At 36.1% G+C, this 21,238-nt stretch overlaps 1 protein-coding gene across 1 annotated transcript; it reads right to left on the reverse strand.

Moving 5' to 3' along the window:
- Positions 1-911: 911 nt before the first annotated feature.
- On the reverse strand, positions 912-21,238 carry LOC123559517 (uncharacterized). The gene is made up of 2 exons (XM_045351412.2): positions 20,970-21,238; positions 912-4,552 (listed from the first exon to the last, which is right to left on the reverse strand). Exons 1-2 carry the CDS (start codon positions 21,181-21,183, stop codon positions 3,690-3,692), a joined length of 1,077 nt encoding a protein of 358 aa, XP_045207347.2. The 5' UTR covers positions 21,184-21,238; the 3' UTR covers positions 912-3,689.

Below are 21,238 nucleotides of genomic sequence, written 5' to 3' on the forward strand. Positions count from 1 at the left end.
GGACGTTCGGAAAATCAGTTACAGCGACTTTTTAATAGAAAAGTCTATCTTCTCAATAAACAAACATTTGTGGCCACCTGCTCCTGGTTAATACCGACTGACTCTTGGGCTCTGTCCATCATCTTGATGAGGTGATCATTTGACTCAAGTTTCATCATTTTCCTCGAAGGGCTTTAGGAGATACAGAGCGGACACGAAATGTTATGGACGGACAGACGGAAGGACATGAGAACGGACGGACGGACACCATTCCTATTAACCCCCACCACTCGTGGCGGGGGATTAACAATGTTATTGGGCTTCATTTATTGCCTGTTAAAAAGTAAATAAAAATGTTAAGTTTGTAGCTACTCGGATGTTATAAGAACTACACTGGAGAACATTATATCAAAGAAGGGTCTACAACTCAGTAATATTCCTTTATAAATTACACCAAAAAAAAAGTTAAGTTTATAAGTTAAATGTTATATCTTCCTAAACATCAATATAATGTACCCAGCAAGTACAGAATTGAACATGTACTAACATACATAGATGTATGACCTACCCTAGCCTCAAGACCTACTAGATATTTCAAATTGGATCAAGGCTATGGCTCTGTATTTACATGTATGGTATGTATAAATAACATATCCGGGCAAGTTTAGAGACATGTATCAAAATTTGATGATCCTTAGGAAGAAGTCGGTAAAGTATTTTTCTACTTCTTTTATTTTGCACGTCCTTAAATATAGAAACTAATTCAGAGAAAATTTAGTATCTTCTAACCTTTATCAGGATACAGATGGTTCCAATAGTATCAACTAATAACATGTTGAATAGGAAACGAATAGAACGAAGACATTAACTTGATTAAACTAACTTGAACAATATTCCACATGCTGGAGAGCAAACATAAAACAAACAGTAAATGAACTATTTAGTTATAATTCAGCTTTAAATAAAGCAACAATACAAGCAAACAACAAGAGGACCATGATGGCCCTATATCGCTCACTTGAGTTTAGTTGCTTGTTTGAACAAATTTATTTGCTAAAGCTTCAGTCAGAAAAAAAATCTAGGTGAGTAGGTCATGGTAAAGATTATTCAAGATAACTACTGAAGTATGTTTAAAAATTATAAAGATTGTCCAAATCTCTTTGCTGTAGCTTTAAAAACAAGAAAGTATGTCAGTAGGTCAGGGTTAACAATATTAAAGATGAGTATTGAAATCTGCATCAAATATTATACATGTAGCTGTACCTTCAAACACACGGAAGTAGGTCAGTAAGTCATGATTAAGACTATACAATGTGAGTATTGAAATCTGTATCAAAAAGTAAACAGGTGGTCCAAATTTCTATCCTGTACTTCAACAAGAATTCTTTTAAAAATTCTAAAAGGTTTTACCCGACACAAGTCTATTTAAACCATGTGCCCCCCTTCACGGGTGGAGCTAGTTTTAACTCCAAGGTATAATTTGAGCAGTCTTGTTAAAAACTTCTACACAATGCTACATACCACATATCAAAGCCCTGGGCCCTGTGGTTTCTGACAAGAAGATTTTCAAGTTTTCCCTATTTAAGTCTATGTACACTATGTGACCCGCAGGGCGGGGCCCTATTTGATGCTGGCGGGGGCTATTTTGAACAATCTTGGTAGAGGCCCAACAGATGATGCTACATACCAAATATCAAATACATTACAAACATTCAAAAATAATATCAAACGAGATTTGTTCATGTTACAGTCCAGTGCTTAAAATAATTATATAATTACAGTTATTTTATTATTATTTTGTTTTGCTGTTGTTCGTTTTTTCTCTTTAACAGTCTTATAATTATGTGAGTGTCTGTCGGATGGATGAATGGGAAGCTTCTAATCGTATTTAATACATTGATATATATATATATATATACTCTTTAAATATGAAATTTATCGTAAATGTTTGTATACATGTGTACTGTTGTTGTTGTTAACTTTAGGCCATATTGAAAATAAGTTTACGTTTCATTTTCATGTTATGTACACTTTGTATGTTACTTTCATTAAATAAAGATTTTATTATTATCATTATTATTATTAATTTATTATTATTATCAAAGCCCAAGGTCACTGGCGCCAGACCAGAAAGAAAATGCCCTTGTACATGTTATACCCTTCTGTATTATATTCTGTAAGAACCATGGTCATGAACGGGAAAATATACTAACCCGTTTCAATCGCGCATTTCATACCTAAAGCACGCAGTTCGGTAAATGTGTACTATGGATATCAAACAAGTGGTAATTTATCTTCCATTGAGTACCGGTCACATTTCTTCAATATTTCTTATCTTACAAAAACAACGCGTAGTTTATAGTTTTTCATGTTACACAAAAAACTTGCTTGACCTTCCCTGGTGAAGTACCGTTCTAGATTACAAAACCATTTTGATTAGCTGTTGTGAAAATGTATGTCAATCGTCATTTTACTACAATTAAGTGTTCGCTAATACGTGAAAATGCAGCATAAATGTGCAAAATGAATAAAATAAACAGAACAGATGTAGAACAATGTATGATTTCAAATTAAAAATCATATCAAAGATGATTTCATTTAGTGTAAAATTGTGATTTTTTTTTAAATTCTGTTTTTGTTTGTTTACGTTTCGCCTAACATGTGCACGCTGCCGTGATCTCTAGACCGGATGTTCATTAGGAAACGTCACGCAAGTTTTTTCTGTAACGCTGACGAAAGCATAAAATATGTTGATAATCTCAGCAAAATGGAATATTGAGACAATGTGACTGGTGCACGTTTGAAGATAAATTATTGCTTGTTCAATATACTAGGTACCCTTCCACCGAACAGCGCGTTTAAGTTGAGAAATGTACGATTGAAACGGGTATATTTCCCCTTCATGACCACGGTTCTTATAGAATACCTAAGGGTAGGGTATAACATGTACAGAGGCATTTTCTTTCTGGTCTGGCGCCAGTGCCCAAGGTCCTGTGCTTTTGGACAAGAAGATTTTCAAAGTTTTTTTCCCTATATAAGTCTATATAAACCATGTGACCCCCAGGGCGGGGCCATATTCGACCATAGGGTGATAATTTGAATAATCTTGGTAGAGGACCACTAGCTGATGCTACATACCTAAAAAGACCTAACCCTGTCGTTATAGACAAGAAGATTTTCAAAATTTTCCCTACAGAAGTCTATGTAAACCATGTGACCCACTGGGCGGGCCATATTTGACCCTAGGGGGATAATTTGAACAACCTTAGTAGAAGACCACTAGATTATGCTTCATTCAAAATATCAAAGCCCTAGGACCTGTGGTTTTGGACAAGAAGGTTTTCTAAGTTTTTCCTCTCAGTTGCCATGGCAATCAGAGTTCTGTATGAAATTCAATCCTTTGAAAATATTTTAAAGAATACCATCAAAGGAACATTTCATCAAAACTGGTCTAGTGGTTTAGGAGATGTTGTTTAAAGGAAAAAGTGGACAGACGACGGACGGACGGACGGACGCCGGTCGGTGATCGATCACAATACCTCATCCCAAGCACTTTGTGCTCAGGTGAGCTTAAAATCAAAATCACTATCATGCCGAACACAAAAGTAATTTCTTTTGGCATTCTTTTGACCTCATTAAACCATATATTTAGTCAAAATATTCAACCTTGTATCTAAAACACGTATGTCCTTGACACTAACCTGGCGCTTTCAATCTCTAACAGAAGGTTTTTTGGACATCAAATAAACAACAATATCCAGTGTCCCATTATCGGCAAAACCCTCAGTAGTAAGATAAGACAGTGTACTTAGACGAATTAATCCTGAAGACTGCCTTTCGTCCGAAAACTCAATGTCTGGCAATCTAAAATAATTCAAGTGCTGCGGACCTTGTCTGGCAGAGCATTTCAAACAATATTTCGCATTAACTCTGCAAACAACGAGCCTGTTATTTCGGGGAAACGTTGAATTTAAGAACAATTTTATTTCTTTCTCGCTTTGATTGCCAGTCACGTTCATATGAACCCTGAAGGTGATATCCCAAAGTGTAACTGGGTTACTATATACATTCCCCTGCTCATCAACCGAATTTATGTTCGGCTTAAATTTGATGATTGAGCCTTTGGCATCCGAGACTGAAGGCAGTTCCGGCCCTGATAAATCTTTGTTCATGTATATATTTACCAGTTCTGTGCGCATCTCTTCCAAAGTTTCACCTTGCTGTTTCAAAATATCCTTGTGTATTTGTAGAAGCGTCTCCGTATCACTCACACCAACTGCTGAAGATTCTATTTCCTTCAGTCCTACGTCTGACAGCCGTGTTGCACACACTTTCCTTAGGCTCTGGAATTTATGCCGAGTTGCTAATCTGTGACAAAGAATCACCTCTTCCGTTGGCAGTCGGTCATTTACTAGGTGGAAACTGAGGAACCGCTTACATTTTTTTATCAAAGACTTCACATCATATTCATCTGCTAAAGGAAGGACTTTGTACACATTTTCTTCATCTATCTTCTTCTGTGATGTGGGATAAATGCATTGGAGAAACTCATTAAAGTCTTCAAACCTTTTACCTGAAAAAATATAACAGAAAAAAGTCAATGTGTGCTAACGTTCGTAAATTTCCGTTTCAGTACTAATTCAGTACGATTTTAAAGATAATACAAGACCGTATGCTGCTCAACATGGTACAAACGAGAGTGCCGATACAGGTATATAAGGGATATAACTATAGATCACCTCGTTAGAGTCGACTCGACTCATGATCAATCGTGGTTGAGATCTTCTGGACATAAACATTCTGTCTAAAACATTGGATTGATAAAAGAGTAAAAACTTACTGTGAAATATAGTTTTTCTGATAAATCAAAGGCACGTAAGGGTACCTACGAACTCTGATTAAGTCCATCATTTAATAAGATATTGAAGGTATACATACACGCAAAAATATTTAGATCAGTGAAGAAAACAAAGGCTCAATAGCGTAAACATGGTAAATTATGATAGTTTAAAACATCGCCGTAACTCGACCAGATGGTCCAATGTGGTCAATATTCGACAGAAATGTTAATGACAAGTTTGAAAAGTTTTAAATCCAGAATACATGTCAACAGGAAAACTGAATGTGGACGACTGGCATTCTGCTCACCTTTTTTGAGCAAACACAGGACACAGATGCCCCCACATACTGTGCCATCCTCTATATAGCAAAAACTATCAAAGGGCCATAACTGCAGTAAAATTATCACTGAAAAAAAATCCTTTCTAAATGGTCACCTGCACATAAAGATTGTTCATCTGTGAATGTCAGATCAGTCTAGTAGTGTGGGAGGAGTTGGACACACAAAATATTTCTCTGTAGTCCATATAGCAAAAACTATCGAAGAGCCATAACTGTGGCAAAACAGTCACAGAAAAAATCCTTCCCTAATGGTCATCTTCATATCAAGCTTATTTATCTATGAAAGTTTGTATCAAATCAGGCTAATAGTGTTGGAAGAGTTGGACACATAAGATTTTTTTCTATATTCCATATAGCAAAACTTATCAAATTTTCAGTTTCAAACTAGATCTAGAGATCATCAAGACAAACATTCTAAGTTGGAATCAAATCCATTCAGTTATAACAGAAACGGAGTGAAAGCGTACCAAAATGTACCATATAATTGTAGGTAAAAAGGGGACATTTATGACATACTGATGCGAGATATACGGCCTTTGTTTCAAACCATGAAGGCGTTTATGAGGATCAACAGATTCAACTATTTCAGGTTAGAAGCAAATCCATCAAGTAATAGCAGCGATATTTAAAAGTTAGAATGCATCAAACATTTAACTAAGCTGTAGACTTGTTATAAGTGTTAACACTTTTTATGATTTAACATGATGATCTTATCGTTAGCCACATATGACCCAGTTTCAAACTTGTCCTATAACTTCAGTATTTATTTGCCTGTTTTTGGTTTAACGTCGTTTTTCAACATTATTTCAGTCATGTAACGGCGGACAGTTAACTGAACCAGTGTTCCTGGATTCTGTACCAGTACAAACCTGTTCTCCGCATGTAACTGACAACATCCCCACATGAATCAGAGGTGGAGGACTAATGATTTCAAACACAATGTCGTTTATCAAATAGTCACGGAGAACATACGCCCCGTCCGGGGATCAAACTCGCGACCCCGAGATCCGTAGACCAACGCTCCACCTACTGAGCTAACCAGGCGGGCTATAACTTCAGTAAGACCGTATTCTGACTAGGATTCATCAAGAACAGGCAGAAAGTATTACCTCTCGGGCGTAAACATGTTTCTTCTATGATCCCACCTAGTCACATAGATTTCAACTCCAGATCGAGGACCTAGACTTCATAAAGACAAACATTCTGACCAGGTTTCAAACAGATCAAGTTAGCAATATTGTCTGCAGAGTGTTGTCAGACCGTGAAGGTCTTAATATGGTACGACTTTTTTTCCAAAACGGTCGTATAAAGTTTCACCACATTGAGAAGAAAATGTGGCTTCTAAAGTGTTAACAAAGTTTTTATAAGACTTGCTATAGACCTCAAATCACAGGCGCCCGACTACTGGGCTACGCACCTGCAGCGCCATGCAATTTAACTTAACTTGAAAAATACCATTTTGTCTTAAAGGATGGCTTACTTTATGATCTAATATTCTATAGCTGAAGTCCCTTAAGCCCTAGATCTATCCGTATCTGCATTTTACTCATGTTAAAATTCCACATATCTGCGCTGGTACCAGTGTAAAAAAAAACTCATAGAAAGTCCAATTTTGATAAATTCAAGGCAACTGTTGAGCGTATGTATCTTAACCGTTTACTTTTTCCGCAAATTTGAGCTGGATCTGGATGGATGGATGACCGTTTCCATTTCGTCTAACTTTCGTTACCTCAGGTAAGATTTTAGACCCGCCCATCTACACGGAGCTAGGAAAATCGATTCAAGCACATATTATTTTACAAAATATTTACTCGTACGCAGGAATCCGTAGTTCTATAAACATCATAAGTAACCAGTTAATTATATATGCCTGTAAAGTACATCTATCTGTTTTATTTAAAAATCGCACCCGGGCCAAATGCTTAACTGGCCCCTGCACTAAAATCATTCCTTTGTGAAAATCCCTGAAACAGACTCATGAGACAGGCCAAAGAAATATAAAATTTATTTTTATAGCTCTTTGGACAGGCTTATGAAATTGAATTAAACAAAACAAGAGATCACAGAGTGATCTTGGTGCCCACCAATGTGCCATTTTTGAGTGTTCCAAATTTCAAGACTTATTGACTAGCTCAAGGTCAAATTTCATTTCCGTACACAACACTGTGCATATGGTCCAAATTCGAAAGCTGTAGCTTGAGAAATGTGAAAGTAGGTCACTAGGTCAAAATCAAGGTCAAATTTTATTTCGGTACACAATCCTATGCATGTGGTCTAAATTTGAAGCCTGCAGCTACAGAAATGTGAAAGTAGGTCACTAGGTCAATCTTAAGATCAAAGCTCATTTCGGTACACAAAACTATGCGAGTGGTCCAAATTTGAAGGCTGTAGCTTGAGAAAGGTAAAAGTAGGTTACTAGGTCAAAATCAAGGTCAAATTCTATTTCGGAATACAAAACTATGCATGTGGTCCAAATTTGAAGCCTGTACCTTCAAAAATGTTAAAGTAGGTCACTAGGTCAATGTAAAGGTCAAAGTTCATTTCGTTAAACAAAACTATGCATGTGGTCCAAATTTGAAGGCTATAGCTTGAGAAATGTAAAAGTAGGTCACTAGGTCAAAATCAAGGTCAAATTTTATTTCAGAATACAAAACTATGCATGTGTTCCAAATTTGAAGCCTGTACCTTAAAAATAAGAAAGTAGGTCACTAGGTCAATGTAAAGGTCAAAGTTCATTTCAGTACAAAAAACTATGCAAGTGATCCAAATTTGAAGGCTGTAGCTTGAGAAATGTAAAAGTAGGTCACTAGGTCAAAATCAAGGTCAAATTTTATTTCGGAATACAAAACTATGCATGTGGTCCAAATTTGAAGCCTGTACCTTCAAAAATGTGAAAGTAGGTCACTAGGTCAATGTGAAGGTCAAAGTTTTTTTCGGTACACAAAACTATGCATGTGGTCCAAATTTGAAGGCTGTAGCTTGAGAAATATGAAAGTAGGTCACTAGGTCAAAATCAATGTCAAATTTCATTTTGAAACATGGAACTATGCATATGGTCCAAATTTGAAGCTTGTACCTTCAAAAATGTGAAAGTAGGTCACTAGGTCAAAATCAAGGTCAAAGTTTTTTCCAGTGCACAAAACTATGCATGTGGTCCAAATTTGAAGGCTGTAGCTACAGAAACGTGGAAGTAGGTCACTAAGTCAAAATCAAGGTCAACTCATGTCAAGGTTCATCTTGCCACTCAAAAATATACATGTGGTCCAAATTTGAAGGCTGTAGCTACAGAAATGTGAAAGTAGGTCACTAGGTCAAAATCAAGGTCAACTCATGTCAAGGTTCATCTTGCCACTCAAAAATATACATGTGGTCCAAATTTGAAGGCTGTAGCTACAGAAATGTGAAAGTAGGTCACTAGGTCAAAATCAAGGTTAACTCATGTCAAGGTTCATCTTGCCACTCAAAAATATACATGTGGTCCAAATTTGAAGGCTGTAGCTACAGAAATGTGAAAGTAGGTCACTAGGTCAAAATCAAGGTCAACTCATGTCAAGGTTCATCTTGCCACTCAAAAATATACATGTGGTGCAAATTTGAATGTTGTAGTTATTGACAAGGTTATTTTAAAAGCTTTTCCCTATATAAGTCTATATGAACCACGTGACCCCTGGGGCGGGGCCATTTTTGACCCTAGGGGGATAATTTGAACAAACTTGGTAGAGAACCACTAGATGATGCTACATTACTAGTATCAAAGCCTTAGGCGTTGTGGTTTGGACAAGAAGATTTTCAAAGTTTTTCCTTATATAAGTCTATGTAAACCATATGACCCCCAGGGCGGGGCCATATTTGACCCTAGGGGTATAATTTGAACAATCTTAGTTGAAGACCACTAGATGATGTCACATACAAAATATCAAAGCCCTAGGCTCTATGGTTTTGGACAAGAGGTTATTCAAAGGTTTTCCTATATAAGTCTATATAAACCATGTGACCCCCAGGGCGGGGCCATATTTGACCCCAGAGAAATAATTTGAATCATCTTGGTAGAGGACTACTAGATGATGCTTCAAACCAAATATCAAAGCCCTAGGCTCTGTGGTTTTTGACAAGAAGGTTTTCAAAGTTTTTCCCTATATAAATCTATGTAAAATACAGAAATAAACAAAGGGCCATAACTCACTCAAAAATTGTTGAACCAGTCTGATTTTCAGGGGGACACAACTAGGGTACCAATACAACATTCTGACAAAGTTTGGTCAAAATCGCCCCAGTAGTTTCTGAGGAGATGCGATAACGAGAAATTGTTAACGGACGGACGGACGGAATGACGGACGGACGAACCACGGACGCAGAGTGATTTTAATAGCCCACCATCTGATGATGGTGGGCTAAAAAAAAGGGAAAATGTAGAAATATATTTATTATCAGTCTAGTAGCTAGTCTAGGTCAGTTTATCCAATACACACTTCATATATTCTTCCCGGCATTGAAAGTGTATGTAAATAATCATTCAGGCATGCAGTTCTTTATAGGAAGAGGCAGCGAACAATCTGACTAAAGTACATCTCCTATTACGCTACGCACAGGATCTGAGAACGACCTATTCATAGCCTCGTTTTGACGATCCTTTCGCTAGCCAATCAGAGCTTAACTTACAACATTTTGCAAATCTAACTGTAGCCTTGACTTTTTATATTTACAATTCTTAACTCGAAATGTGTCAGATAGCCGGTTAGCTCAATCGGTAGGCCATTTGCTTTGTAAGTGAGGGGACCCGGGTTCGAGTCTTGGATTAACTGCATATTTTTCTTACTCTTTGACATTCGAACAAGTCGTCTGATTGGTTAAAATAAAACTAGCAATACTGGAAATCCAAAATATACAGAAGACGTATGTGAATGGGTCGTTCAAGTACTTAAGTCAGATTGGGGCACCGAAGAGATAACTTGAAAATGACCCATTTAATGATATTCACATAGGGATAATTTCTTTTACATTTTCCCTATTTTCTTGAAAGGCTATATTTTGAAATGAAGAAAGAAATCTTATGCAATTTTTAGCAAATGTAAGTCTTTCATTTCTTTTATTTACAATATCACTTTTTGGTTGACTTCTCCTGTCAGCTGAAGAATAGGAAAGTGTGTCAAATTTTATTCAAGAAAGAATATGGTTTTCCATCACTGTGTTAGCTTCAAATATATACCCGATTGCATTGTTTACCGTCCTTACTTATAGAACCCATAATTTTTAAAGAGACTTCAAATCTGTGGAAATATGTTGCGAACCGGTTCGAGGGAATATCTAGTCCGACACCGGTTTCAATAAGGTGACATATCATTGATTCTCCATTAAACATGCGAATGAGTGAAAATCCTGTCCCACGTGTGTATTTGCTTATACAACAGTAACAAAGTATGTTGAACCATTTATATAGGCCAAACCATCGTACACTAAGTGGAATCAGATTATAATATAATGTGCTTGACACAAATGAGCAAATTACATGAGAATACGGACGATTTTGCCTTGTCCCCCACTCTGATGTGTTGGTATAACATCACTTATGTGTGACAGAAACTGAATTTTCTTGCCTACAAGATTCAAAAGTTAATTGGATGGGCGTGCATTTTACCTGGATAAAAGACATTTGCATGGTGTGCCTGTTAAATTTTTGTCCCTTGGAAATCAGATATATACGTTACCAAATTTCGGGGAAGCAAGAGAACCACATATATGAATCTAAAATGCTTTAATATTATGTTTTAAAATCCATGCAACGATATCATCTCATAGGTGGCAATATATGAATAATTCTATAAATCTGAATGGATACGAAGTTACTACTCTTTCCAACCGAGTATCGTTTACTAGTACAAGCTCATTAGAAAATTCTATAAACATTAAACATTTATACATTTTCTGGGTGACTGAACATTTCTTTTATAAATGTGACTCTTCAGATTTTTTTTGCACAATAGATACGTTTACCGATTTTTATTGATCGGCTTTTTCACGTGCCATGCATTTTAATGATTATTTTAATGATAGAAACTGAAAATATTTCTTCGAAAATGTACCTTAGTTCATCGATTTTGCAATTCTTTAATACAATAGTTGTGTGAATGTAAATCACTGGTCTATGTTCAGACTCTATGTTTCGTTCAAAGGAGATAACTCCTGATGCTTTTTAAAATTCGTACAATTATGTCCCTTGTCTTCTCAAAACATACGGTCTGTGAAAAATTGATTTGAGCATCTTCTGAATCCTGGAGATCGGATTTTGTCCCAGGTCAAGCTATTACATCTGATTATGACCATGTTATATGGTGTTGTGGTTCTAGGATATTTATTGCCATTCACACATGTTTAGGAACAGCCCCTGCTGTTAGCAACCTTGATCTGTAGATTATAGCTGGAACAACGAGACGTTCCTGATTGGTAAAATTGATTGAACTAGGAAGAATACCTTACGGTTAATTGATACATTGTGGATTAATGATGTTGTTCATACTTTTTATACATCATGTCTTCTGTTTTTGAATATGAAAGATTTATTTCAAAAACAGATGTTGTACAGATGATTGATTCTATATAACAATTCATGCCTTAATTGCTAAAATAAGGAAATGCGGATTGTAATATACAATGGATCAGAATACCCCGCATCATAAAATGCATGTATATTGCACATACTTCTTTAGATTTTGGCTAAAAATGACCTTTCTTTAAAATTGTTGTTTGGTCTAATCATGAACATTAGAAAATGAGTTTTTGTTTCTAAACTATCTTTAAAAAATCAATAAAAAAACAAGAGGGCCACGAAGGCCCTGTATCGCTCACCTGACCTATAGACCTATAAATAATCAAGAATAACATTCCGACCAAGTTTCATTAAGATATGGTCATAAATGTGGCCATTAAAGTGTTAACTAGCTGTTCCTTTGATTTGACCCGGAAACCTAGCTTTTTACCCCACATGACCAAGATTTGAACTTGACCTAAAGATCATCAAGATTTAAAATCTGACTAAGTTTCAAGAAGATACAGTCATAAATGTGACCTCTACACTGTTAACAAGCTTTTCCTTTGATTTGACCCAGTGACCTAGATTTTGACCCCACATGACCCAGATTCAAGCTTGACGTAAAGATCATCAAGATTAACATTCTGACCAAGTTTCATGAAGATATAGTCATAAATGTGGCCTCTAGAGTGTTAACAAGCTTTTCCTTTGATTTGACCTAGTGACCTAGTTTTTCATCCCACCTGACCTAGATTTGAACATGAACTATAGATCATCAAAATTAACATTCTGACCAAGTTTCATGAAGATACAGTCATAAAAGTGGCCTCTACAGTGTTAACAAGCTTTTCCTTTGCAGTGCTCCAGCTAGGATTAAAAAAGGGCAGGGTGCTGGCACTGAAAAGGGCACTTCTGGGGTGGTGGTTGGTTCGGGACTGTGCTCCCCCGGGAAAAAAATATAACTGATCCATGCATTCAGTGCATTTTAACATACTTTAGGCATGGAATTTGGCATAATTTAGGCATGTTTTTTTGGCACACTTTAGGCATGGTATATAAGGCATACTTTGTCTTTAAATAGGCTATGTCTGTCATCTCTAATTAATACACCTATTTATTAACTAAAAATTCTGCTGTTTGTATTTTACTTGGCATTGATTATCAACTTGTAACATTTCTTTGTAACTGCATACTGAATAACAATATCTATGTGTTTAGACCTATTTTACTTGTTACAATTTCAGTACACATCTTCTCCATGTACTTGATATTTATAAATTTATACTGCAACATATATACAGAAAATAAAGTTTGAACTTCCACTTAAATAAATGAAATCAAGCAAAGTTTTTAACTTACAACAGTCTAAAAGCAAGTTTAGCACTTGTAATAGAACGTATTCCGGGTATCCAAAATTTTATATCCGAGTATGGTTACACTTTTTTTCTAAAAGTCGTATAATGTCCAGTTTACACAATATTTTTGAAAAATTATTATGATGCAAAGACAGTTTAACAGCATTTTACAGTATCTGACATTAAAATGTACCCTGTCATTACACCTTAGTAAACTAATTTCAAAAAAATCATCATGAAAAATCGGCAATTTCATAAAGCAGACGACAACCTACTTTCGATTTCAAAAACTTGTAAAACGATAAAATCAAAATATTTTCCTATTTAAATTTGATTGTGATCGATTTTTATTAATTAGATTTAAATGTCTGCTGTCTGGACTTAAGTTTCAGTTGTGTATAAAGGGATATTTACGACTATATTACCGAAAACGAAAGTACACTTTGACAGGTGGCGCGAAAATGATAATGATTTCAGACTGGTTTGCAAACTATTTTAACACTAAGGTTCAGTGATTTTAATGCTAGTGGAGCAGTCTATATACCATAGTCTGCCTCGGGCACGATTACAGCAGGTAATTGTTTGCTAATTATGTCAATGCCCCCCGGCGTGTATCACTCGATAAAAAGGGGGCAATAAAGCAGTGTGTTATAATCACTGAAGCAAAAAAGGGAAGTTTGCCTAAAATAAGAAATAAATGGTTGTAAAACGGGCAGGGTGCCTGGCGGGGCAACGGGGCGGAACGAATTTCGGAACGGGCGATGCGCCCTGCTGTAAATAGCTAGCTGGAGCACTTGATTTGACCTGGTGACCTAGCTTTTGATCCCAAATGACCCAATATCAAACTATTAAAGATTTTATTGAGGGTAACATTCTGACCAAGTTCCATTAAGATTGGGCCAAAATTGTGACCTCTAGAGTGTTAACAAGCTTTTCCTTTAATTTGACCTGGTGACCTAGTTTTTGACCCCAGATGACCAAATATCGAACTCATCCAAAATTTGATTGAGAGTAACATTCTGACCAAGTTTCATTAAGATTGGGCCAAAATTGTGACTTCTAGAGTGTTAACAGTCAAATTGTTGACGACGACGGACGACTGACGGACGGACGGACGACGACGGATGACGGACAAGGGCGATCACAAAAGAGCTAATAAACAAGAGATCACAGAGTGATCTTGGCGCCCACCACTGAGTCATTTTTTAATGCTCCGAATTTCAAGACTAGCTCAAAATCCTAAAAGTACTAAATATAATAATTAATTAAAACCATACCCTAAACAAGGGAGATGACACCATAAATGACTTATATGCATTTTTTTTATTATGGAAACAAAGAATACACATTTAATTACTTATATTATAACTAATAATAAAACCCAGAAATTTCGGAGTACTAAACAAATTAATCATCAATCTGCTAGGGTAGTCCATTCACTGCTGATGTGTCATAGGAAAATAATGAACAACTTGAATCATTATCTCATTAGTGTCTGCAGACTTTATGACCCTTCTACAGGTAAGACCATAAAACCAAATAACTACTTGGAGGGCCACTGGATATAAAATTATATTAGAAATCAAAATAAACAAAGGGCCATAACTGACTCAAAAATTGTTGAACCAGTCTGATTTTCAAGGGGACACAACTAGGGTACCAATACATCATTCTGACAAAGTTTGGTCAAAATCCTCCAGTAGTTTCTGAGAAGATGCGATAACGAGAAATTGTTAACGGACGGATGGACCACGGATGCAAAGTGATTTGAATAGCCCACAATTTCATGATGGTGTGCTAAAAACACCATTTCCATCCAAATAGGCCTTAATTACGTCTAACACTTTTTTACTTTAAAACATCTGATGCTGAATCCATTGTTAAAATAATCATTCTGCCTATGTCCAACTTTAACTGAATATCTGTTCAATATCATTCTTAAATATCATTCTTGTATATTAAAACAAATATCTTTTGCACTTTTGGCAATGCAATACTTGCTGCTGAGGATACACTGTTGAATATACATGTATTTACTTATTATGTTCATACATGTGGGTCAAACTGTTGTTTATGGAACGGTAATTGATTTCTTATTCTATTATGCACTGCGCTATTAGATAAGACATACTGGTATCAAACTGACGGTAACATAATGCACTTCTAGATAGTTTATACATATTTATTAATCTAACCAATAAGAAGACTATTTAATACGTTTACATTTAGGTATTACAGTTTTTAAAATAATTATAACAGAAGACTAAGGGCAATTCAGACCTTTCTGGTTTTTGGTGGCTGCTAGCTGCCACCAGTGTCAAAAAGAATACTCTGTTTCAGAAATCTTGTCAGTTCTTAAGACCATCCTAACAACACAACCAAAAATAGTTCCAAGCTTTGCAGGTAAACAATTATCTACACAACGTGCAGATTATGCAAATCTATAATATATGCCTTAATACCATTTTAATGTAAATTCGGCGACTAAAATCAATACAAATTGAAGTCAACGTTTTAATTAAAACAACCACGTGTATGAATACAAATATGCAAATTTATCGTCACGTGTATAAACGATGACCTCATGTCACCTGAACTGGAGCGATGAAATTGATTAGCTATTGCATAGTACTGCCCCAGAGGTCACGTAGCTTATAACGTAGAAAAGTTAGCTTATATATATAGAAACCTAGCCTGGGAATCCAGACTGACAATTCAAAAATGTTTCCTGACCGCAGTGTCACATGTATAACTCCCGAAATTTAAGGCTTTATTTGATAAAGAACAATGACTTCCGCTAGCAATAATTTGCGGCTAAAAATAGAAACGGAATTTCAACGGAAAAGTTTCCAAACATTTCCGGTCCGTAGACAATACCAGTTTGTACCTCTGATAGCTTTTCCAGCAAGTTGTAACACTTTTCAAATATGTCAGAACAAACTTAAATGTTCGTCATAGCTATCAAATTGTAAGATATTATATTAATGCAACCCTAGTGATCTAAGAATGTTACTGAATTTTCGGCTGCATTTCAAGCACGCAAACATATGACCACATGTTAATTAGGCTATTTATAAAAATCGATAATCAGCAGTGATATGGATTTTCTCAGGCTTAACACTAATTAGCGCAAATTTAGTGAGATGATTCACGCCATGTACCCGGATAATCTTAACTCTGTTCAGCGACCCTAACTCAGTGCCAACATGGCGGATGTAAAGCCGATACAACTTTGTTTTCTGTGTAATTACGATGTATAAAGGAACGTTTCTGTTGTTATATCTATCTCCATTGATCAAGTGTATATTTATTTCAAAATGTATCATGTTAAATATATCAACCTTTGTGTATTCAGGCGGAAAAACGACGAACAAGGCAACTTTTTCAATGAAAACTTTTACAAAAAATCTTTAAAAATACTTCTATGCTTTTGATGCCTCGACTATTTTGTTGTTTGAAAGCAAAGATATACTGCTTTATAGGCCCCTCTACACTATGTTGTTAACCCACTACATGTTGACACAATACATGTTCAAATGTACTGACAGCGAGAAAAGAGATAAAAACCTAACTTTGATTTGATAAAAACCGAACTCAGTTTACATGAGGAATGGATAAAAACCTAACTTACACGAAATTGTGTGAGGATAAACACCTAACTGACTAGTATTCTATAGAAATGAATGAGTTGACATGTACATGGTCTGATTATTGTAAACATTACTTTATAAGCGGTATTGTCTTCAAACTTTGTCATAAATTTTAAGATGTTACATGTATGCCCACTACAGTCAAATAATTTTTCATAATTTTAATATTATGCAAATAGCAATGTTTGGAAAAATCTGGATAAACCCTAAAAATAACTCAGTATAAAAGTCAAAATTATTATATTTACATAAGAAATTATTTAATACCACCGATGTTCGAAGTTCTGTAGTCCCCAACCCTCTCTCCCTCTCTCTCTCACACACACACGCACGCACGCACGCACGCACACACACACACACACACACGCACGCGCTGTAACATGTATGTGATAATTTGTGATTTGTTTCTTATCTACTTAGAGCCAGATGCTTTATTTGCTTTAATGTGCTTTAACATATTTGCATTTTATTACAGCTGTTTTACTTATGTCGAGCTTATTTACATGTGTTTGTCGGAAAATAGCTTTAAGCTAGTGTTATATGTTTATACTTTTCCGACATTAAATTAATCTTCTTGTATCTAAATCTTCTCTGATATTTTGTCATAGTCACCGAGCTACAGTGTGCGCGAGACCTAGTCAAAGAACCCATTATCTTTATCACCTCCATACACTTGAAGCAACACACAATCTAAATGATATTTTATGTTTTCTCATTTTATACCTGAAAAAGTATGCTTGTCCGCGGACACATAGAATGAAAAATGCACTTGTCCACCGGCAAAAAATCACGAGTCGGATAAGTTGGACATACGAATCCCACATCCCTGCAGGGGTGGGTAGATCAAAGAACTTCGAGCATCAGCAGTCCATAAAAAAGCACAGACGAAAAGCAGTTTTCGATTGGTTAGGTGTTTATCCATTCTAAGTTCGTATTTATCCAGCACAGTTTCCTATACCAGTTAGGAATTATCCGCAAATTTAAACCCACCTCATAAGCAATACAATTTTTAAGCTATAAAAATCGATTTCAAACTTTGATACTGTTAAACATTGTCAAAGAGATATTGATGGAACTAATACATTTAATAAGTAAGGTCTTACTGCAATTTCTGGTACTTTAAAACAGTTAGAAACATAAAACATGTTCATTTTGAAGACTTTTTGAGTACATTTTAATGAATTCCAGCCACATAATGTGACATTTCGATTTAAATATTTAGTACACAAAACATGTTATCAATACAGGATATTATGACTATCAAAAGTTTTACGCTAACATTGCATACTCACATAAAAATACGAAAAAAGACAAGGAAATTAACTACATACATTGTCTTTCTGTCAGCCATGTTGGCACTGAGTTAGGGTCGCTGAACAGAGTTAGGATTATCCGGGTACATGGCGTGTGATTTATGAACAGGACAGTACTTTATTGATATAACTTGAACATGTACAGTTCATCGTTATATCACTATCAAGAACAAAATATACTAAAACATGCTTAGCAATACGAGAGTGAACAAAAATAAAAGAACATTCAGTTAAAATTCATTCGATATTGTTTGCATTGTGACCTGCCGTGAGAATCAAAGACATGCATGTTTTCTAAATAATATTCCCTCGCGGATAGTCTTCCTTCAGCAAATGTACAATATAAGATACTATATGTATGCATAGATACACATGTATTCGGTATAATTTCGTCTGACAAAACACGAATTATTAGTGTGGAAACCCACAGGTCGCCAAAGCTGAGAAATGTTGCATGCTCGCTTTGACTAAGTGGTGCTACTCTATCACGATTTCATCAGCTTGTAAGCCCATGAAAGTGGGCGCAGCGATGATACTACTACTCGCCTTTTTGAAACTGCAATCTGTCAGACTGTAGCAAGTCGTCGGATAACAGATTTGACCAACTTAAAAATTAAATTGTTTCAAGACAGATTCTGCTCCCTTCAGCTAAATTCATTCGAGTCGCACCATGAGAAAAACAACATAGTGCATTTGTGACCAGCATGGATCCAGATCAAACTGCGGATCCGCACACCACTCTGGTCAGGATCCTTGCTGTTCGCTAACGGTTTCTCTAGTTGCAATAGGCTTTGAAGGCTAACAGCATGGATTCTGACCAGACTGCGCGGATGCACAGGCTGGTCTGGATCCATGCTGGTTGCAAACGCACTATGCTGGTTTTCTCATGGTGCGTCTCAATATGAGCCGCGCCATGAGAAAACCAACATAGTGGGTTTGCGATCAGCATGGATCCAGACCAACCTGCGCATCCGCGCAGTCTGGTCAGAATCCATGCTGTTAGCTTTCAAAGCCTACTGGAATTATAGAAACTGTTAGCGAACAGCATGGATCCTGACCAGACTGTGCGAATGCGCAGGCTGGTCTGGATCCATGCTGGTCTCAAACCCACTATGTTGGTTTTCTCATGGCGCGGCTCATATATCTGGATACAAATATATGTATAAAAATTAAAACGGTTTCCTTTCGCCAGTTACATATTTTCGACTTTGTTCTCGGTCTGACTAAAGTTGTAAGTTTGTCTGACTTAATGTCCAGCATTTTTGCGAAGCCTGCTGTTATGTCTAGCGAACTTTTGAGTATAACAGATGGAGTGATAATTAATGTACCTCTAAAATACACTGGCTGCAGAACTGACATCCTGAGGTGCATTTGTGGTGCATGTTTGTGTTGTTTTCTTTCACAAAAGTCTCGTGAAAACCACAGCTATCTGATACGGACTAAATCAGTGTGTATAATAATTCATGACAGACACTGCCTAAAAGCTTTTAAAAGAAATCTTAAAAGCTGAATGATTTGGAGAAAAGCCTATATTATTTATTCATAGTAAAACATCTTCGATGTAATTTATGTTGTAGTTTTCGTCACAAATAATCAAAAAGGATCAAAACTATTCGTTAAAGACTGAATCAGTGTATATGTAAACAACGACGGGCAGTGAAAATGGATTAATTTTGAAACCAAAGCCGAATATTAAAAAAAATGCACAAAAAAAAAGTTCTTATGGTTTATATTAACAATTCCTCAGTTGTCGCTTTCTTTGTAATATTTTAAACATTGATTAGCAGCCACCTTCAGCGCTTTGAGCGCTTTGATTTGGTTTGTGATTAAAACTAGCCAGATAACTGAATCTCAGCTCATGAAGATCTGCTGACCACATATGATCGGTCAGCTAACGGTTTATCATTAGATAAGCCCCTACCATTCACAAGCTCTGACCAGATTTTACCAGACTAGATAATCAGAGCCAAGACTGTAGACTTACAAAGTCTGTTGAGATCAAGTTATCTGTAATAAAGTTTATTCTTTCTTCATACTGACACTTATACTTTCTAAGAAATCCATTTACTCTCTAGGCTCATCTCAACATATACAGTAGAGTCAGATGTTAGAGATATTGTTTTTTTTTCAGAAAGTGCTATCAAAGAGGATTGATTTTATGGCCAAGTACTAAAATTAATGACTCTAACGACTAATGCCAGTCTACCAAGACTGATGAAGTCCGACTTTTTACAGATTTTTTTTCCTAAGAATAAAATTCAAAAATATAAAAAAAAAATAGCTAGTCGGTAGCCGGACTAGTAAATCATAAGCTAACTAGGATTACACACATATGCTCACTGCCGTTATAAGACAGATGCTTAAACAGAAAATAAGTAACGTATCTATTTGAAATAAAATATGAATTCTGGAAGACTTAATTTCAACCTAAATACCGAAATTCTAGTATCTATTTAGACAAGCTTACTGTCGCCGAGTGGCTGCTTTTTACTTTCTGACTTTTGCAGCCATTACAGTTTGACCGTCACAATATAAAACAAACTGTATACGTCGGATTAGTTCGACTAGTATCTATTCAGTGTTATGCAAGCATTAAACTAATTTCATAAAAGTTACTTTGTGCAAAGTCCTTTTTTGGTTTTCCAACATTTTAATTTACATGGGAGAATCAATGATTTACAGAACGTTAAAAAATCATGTTTAAAGTCAACATGAATGCTTTATTAACAAAATACATCGTCCATACCCAACGTTCGGATCCCATTTTAGTCTGGATTACGGTTACCTGCCTCTTTAAGTTCTGCTACTATTTAATAGTACACCACTCACCAGCCTGACCAGGCTAATCTCATTAGGAATTGCCTAGTTAACAGAAAAGCTGTCCCGAACCGTCTACTGTAGTGTAGCCCTACATAGCTGATTTACTAAATTAGTGAATATTTGAGCTAGAAAAAGCGTTAATTACCTGGCAAGGGCACTTCTTTCTCGTCTCTTTCCCTGAAGTTTGTCCCAAACATAGCCTCAAACACGGATGAAACCATGGCCAGCACTGCCTTTGTTGCATAAAGGTGCTGGTCTTCCACAAGGAATGTTACATCATCCCGCCATGTCTTCTTGGTGAAATCATAGCAAGATCCCACTTCTTCGTTCTCTTCTTCACTGTCAGAAAAGTTGTCCATCACTCAGCGAATTTATGCTGTCAGTACAGTTCTACGTTTTGAACACTGCTATTTA

The sequence above is a fragment of the Mercenaria mercenaria genome, chromosome 10 (genome assembly GCF_021730395.1).
Source record: "Mercenaria mercenaria strain notata chromosome 10, MADL_Memer_1, whole genome shotgun sequence".
In the NCBI taxonomy this organism is placed as follows: Eukaryota; Metazoa; Mollusca; class Bivalvia; order Venerida; family Veneridae; genus Mercenaria; species Mercenaria mercenaria.